General features: G+C 34.7%; 1 protein-coding gene and 1 pseudogene across 1 annotated transcript; one reads left to right on the top strand and one right to left on the bottom strand.

Moving 5' to 3' along the window:
* Positions 1 to 378: 378 nt before the first annotated feature.
* LOC112506294 lies at positions 379 to 1,636 on the top strand (annotated as a pseudogene).
* A 120-nt stretch (positions 1,637 to 1,756) lies between these two features.
* On the bottom strand, positions 1,757 to 3,160 carry LOC112506933 (CASP-like protein 5C1). Its single transcript, XM_025111270.1, has 3 exons — positions 2,712 to 3,160; positions 2,160 to 2,292; positions 1,757 to 2,065 (listed from the first exon to the last, which is right to left on the bottom strand). The coding sequence occupies exons 1-3, from the start codon at positions 2,840 to 2,842 to the stop codon at positions 1,871 to 1,873; spliced, it is 459 nt and encodes a 152-aa protein (XP_024967038.1). The 5' UTR covers positions 2,843 to 3,160; the 3' UTR covers positions 1,757 to 1,870.
* Positions 3,161 to 4,384: the final 1,224 nt, after the last annotated feature.

Genomic DNA, 4,384 nt, shown 5'->3' with positions numbered 1-4,384 from the left:
CCCAAGTTACAAGTTATATTTTTAAAGAATGAGGACCTATTTAACAGGTTTAAGAAAATTTAAGGATTTATTTAACAAGTTTTCAAAAGTCTAATGATTTATTTGTTCCAAAAAATAATTCAAAGACTTAATCAATCAAAACACTAAAGTTCATAGGATTTTATTAGACTTTTCCCTTCAAAAAAAAATATATATGATTGAAGTACATACTTTAATCCACTCTTTTTACATGCACCTAACCCCATCATTGTGAACTTTGTCGGTAACATAATCTATTTAATAAAAAAAAATCGGATTTATGAAAATAATCAATTAAAACGTATTTCACTTTTCTTCAACATAAATTGTAGTCATAAAAAATTAGTTATATAATATACATATTCGTGTTCTTCTCTCCTGCAAGAGATCCCTCCACAACCATCGTCGGACGACGATCTTGCAGTTATCACCGCCGTCTCCGTCCTCAAACACTATCGCTCCAAATCCCCATGGATCCGCCTACGCACGCTCTTCCATTCCCTGCCACCATTCCCTCTTATCATCATCCATACCTTCGCTTCCCGTCAATAAATTTGATGCCCTAACTCTGGTTCAATCCGCCATTCACAAGTTCCATGACGCTAATAGCAATTTGCCCCTCTATACCCCACCTTTGATCTTCGTAACTTTACTTAAGACTTACCGAACGTGTGATTCGCATCCTTCGTGTTCGATTTGCTGATTTAAGCATGCCTCCATTCCAAATGAATTAATCAGGGTTTCGAGATTGTGTGGATTTTGCGGTCCAAAGGTATATATGCAATGATTAGCACTTTAAATTCTTTAATTATCTCTGTTTCTAAACACCATTGGACCGTTGCTGGGTAAGAGATTTGCAACGAGCTTCTAGGGTCCAGTGGCAAACTTGGGGATAACTGTTTTGGTGTTATAACATAATGATGAAATATTTTCTATAGAGTTTGTTTAATTGAGAATTTAGAACGTGTGTGTATAGTGATATGGTTGTAAACGATTGCTTGCCTAATGCTTATTGTAAGCATTCTAATGGACGCCTATTGTGATAGTGGAAGAATGGAGGACAATGGATTTAAGCATGATGTTATGTCTTATAACGCCATGATCGGTGGGTTTTGTGAAACTGGAGAGGTTCATAAGGCTGAGGAATTCTTCAAAGAAATGGGATCGAGTGGGGAAGAGAGTACTTGTATATCACATATGAGCATTTGTTAAATGGGTATTTGTAAAATTGGGGATCTTGATTCAGCAATGCTCTTGTTTAGGGATATGTGTAGGAAAGGGCTTATGCCAACCGGGTGTACCTTTGATGTCTTAATTAAGGAACTTTGTGAGAAGAATGAGGTTTTTGAAGCATTAAAGGTTTCAGATCCGCATTGAAGATAAGCTATTTGGCATTAAAGGGTGAAAGTTATGAGCTTTTAATCAAGGGATTGTGCAATGAGGGGTTGATGGAAGGTATGAAGCTTCAAGTAGAAATGGTGGGAAGAAGGTTTGAACTGAATTCAAAGGGGATCAAGAAAATAGCAGACAAGCTGAAGGGTTTTGTTTGGTGGGGGTGGCGCTTCTTGGAATGCAGTAAGCCTCTAGAAGACAAAATGGTCGCATAAAAAATCGGAGATGTTTCTTTGAGCAAAAACAGGTATGTGTTCGGATCAACAATCACATACATTTATGGTATATTCAAAAATTCCACCAAAACATCTGCAATGCGTTCATTTATATATGGGAAAATATTGTGATGGATGGTCTTCTTAGTTGGTTCTGTAAAAAAATGTTACATTTTTTAAACTGAAAATTATATGAATGTACAAATTCTGGGTCCCAAAGACAAGGGACCTCCAAGTCCCTTGAGTCACAAAGATGGAAGAAGCCATAGATTGAATAGAGAAGAAGCCATAGACAAGAACCACGACAAGAAAGCAAATATGGTGGAAAGTAGATAGCGGCTGCAGATTTTTGGAGGGCAGACGGATCCTTCTGCCCTCAGCAAGATATCCACCACGGCCGCAGCTGAAGAGGCTGCAGCTAGTGTGAGAGTCAATAACACCTGCTCAAAATCAATTTTGATCAAAACCATCAGTAGCTATTAGATGTGGTTAAGAAGTAGAAAATGTAAAAGAGTCAAAAAGAAAAGAGTTTACCCAATCCCCTATAACGATGATGAACAAGATTCCTTTTTGTCGAACTGGGTGTGTAACAAGAACAGAGTATCCATCAAGAAATGCCAATGTGAAACTCCATGGAATAACCAAACCCATTATTGTCACCAAGAAGCTGGTGAAGTTCCAAATTATAGAATTAGCAAACTGATGAAAACACTAGGAATTAATATGATTTTGAAGTTACCATATACACATACAAGGGCCGTTTCAAATGAGAAGACTATGTATCGTTAAAAATGGAAAGAGAAGGTTAAGGGAATGTTCATATGTGAATCATCTAAATCATCTTAAAGAAAGTCTATATGAAGATGCGTATGTGAATCAACGTCACAGGTTATTCATATATGCATTTTCAAATCGATTTTTTCAATGATTCACATATGAACCTCCCCTTCTTACCTTCGCATGATATTTAGCCTTTTTTATTTGAACCTTTTTGTTTGAACCTCCCACCATACATAGACATACATATATGCATATATACATACTATATAGACATAATTGAGTAGAAAATGAGAGGGGAGATGGTACCAGAAGGAGGTATAGCTGTAGAATTGACCACCAAGCGCCATGAAGAGAAGAGCAGCAGAGGAGAAGATGGTCTGACCGAGCCTGAGAGCGAATCCTGCACTGGTACCCATGGATCCTGGTACGTCATCCATACCCGTTTGATCTCTGTAACATAGAATTCAAACCCACCTGCGTAAGAATTCATAGGATGATGATGATGATACAACATGGTATCCTTTGAATCCTGGTCTCAACCTCTTGAGATCAAATACACCATTCATGTGGTCTTGTGATGGTCTGTTTTAATGATCCCAGATCGATAATTTGGTGGAGAGCTTGTGTTGTTTCTCGAGGAATTTGGATTCTTCGTGCAGAAGAGAGTTTCAGGTGATGCTCTTTTTTCAAATGATTCTTTCTTTTTTGTCACGTAATTGAATTTAATGAGAAAATATATGAAATGTGTCGGCGGCTTAACCTTTGATGGAGAACACATATATGTGGGTGTGGATGCATTCATTCATGTACTTTTACAAAAATGTATACAACCACAAGTAACTTGTCGTGATGTCTGGGTGGGGATACCGACCCCACCGCTTGCTTTTTCACATTTATTCATTTTATAAACTTTACAAATTTTGAACTTTGAATTTATTTGAGCTCTATTTTTTTGGACAGAGTGAAACCCATTAGATTATTCTTTAAATATATTAAATAGAAATGGTTAAAGTACAGCTGATATAAAAATATTAGAAGTAATTTTTGTATGTGTTTGATGGGATTTGGAATTTGTTTAGTTGGATATTCCTAACTGAAAAGGATTAGGAACCTAACTGATTAAAAGAAAAAAACAATCAATGCTTCGTATGAAAACGGCAACCATGATAATGGAATCGTATGAATTTTTCAGCATGTATTGAAGAATATATATATATATATATATATATGTGTATGTATATATATATATGTGTATGTATATATATATATATATGTGTATGTATATATATATGTGTATGTATATATATATATATATGTGTATGTATATATATATGTGTATGTATATATATGTATGTATATGTATGTATGTATGTATGTATATATGTATGTATGTATGTATGTATATGAGGGGGATGGATGATTATGGACAAAAATGTCAAAATAAAATGATCCTGGAACACATTCTTTATTGTTCACAATTACACCCGTGCATCATATGTATTAGTACTACTGTTATTTATTTGTGCATATAAAATTAAAATTTATATGACAATGGTTTTCTATTTGCACATGATTTGACCGTTTTCATATTTTGTTGATGTAAAATCACATGGAAGAGGTTCAAACGAGATGTATCTTTGTGTGTGTGTATATATATTGAGAGAGAGAGATGTGAGTTATTATACAATCTTTTACATTTGTACAACCAATATAATTCAATTTTAACCGTCCATTTAATTTGATGAATATGTAATTTCATAGAAGTTTTGGTTGTTTTCTAATATAAAGTATTGATTATAATTAATGAATTTTATTCATCTTTCATAAATATTCAAATCATAATAAATGAACTCTTATCATTTTCATAAACATCTCAATTTATTGGGTTGTATTGATTGTACAAATGTGATGGGTTGCATCTGAAACGAACTCTCTCTCTCTCTCGCTCTCTCTCTCTCTCTCTCTCTCTCTCTCTCTCT

The sequence above is a fragment of the Cynara cardunculus genome (genome assembly GCF_001531365.2).
Source record: "Cynara cardunculus var. scolymus isolate 2C chromosome LG 2, CcrdV1, whole genome shotgun sequence".
Classification (NCBI taxonomy): domain Eukaryota; kingdom Viridiplantae; phylum Streptophyta; class Magnoliopsida; order Asterales; family Asteraceae; genus Cynara; species Cynara cardunculus.
The sequence above is the reverse complement of the archived record's forward strand: the minus strand, read 5'-3'. Positions and strand labels throughout refer to the sequence as shown.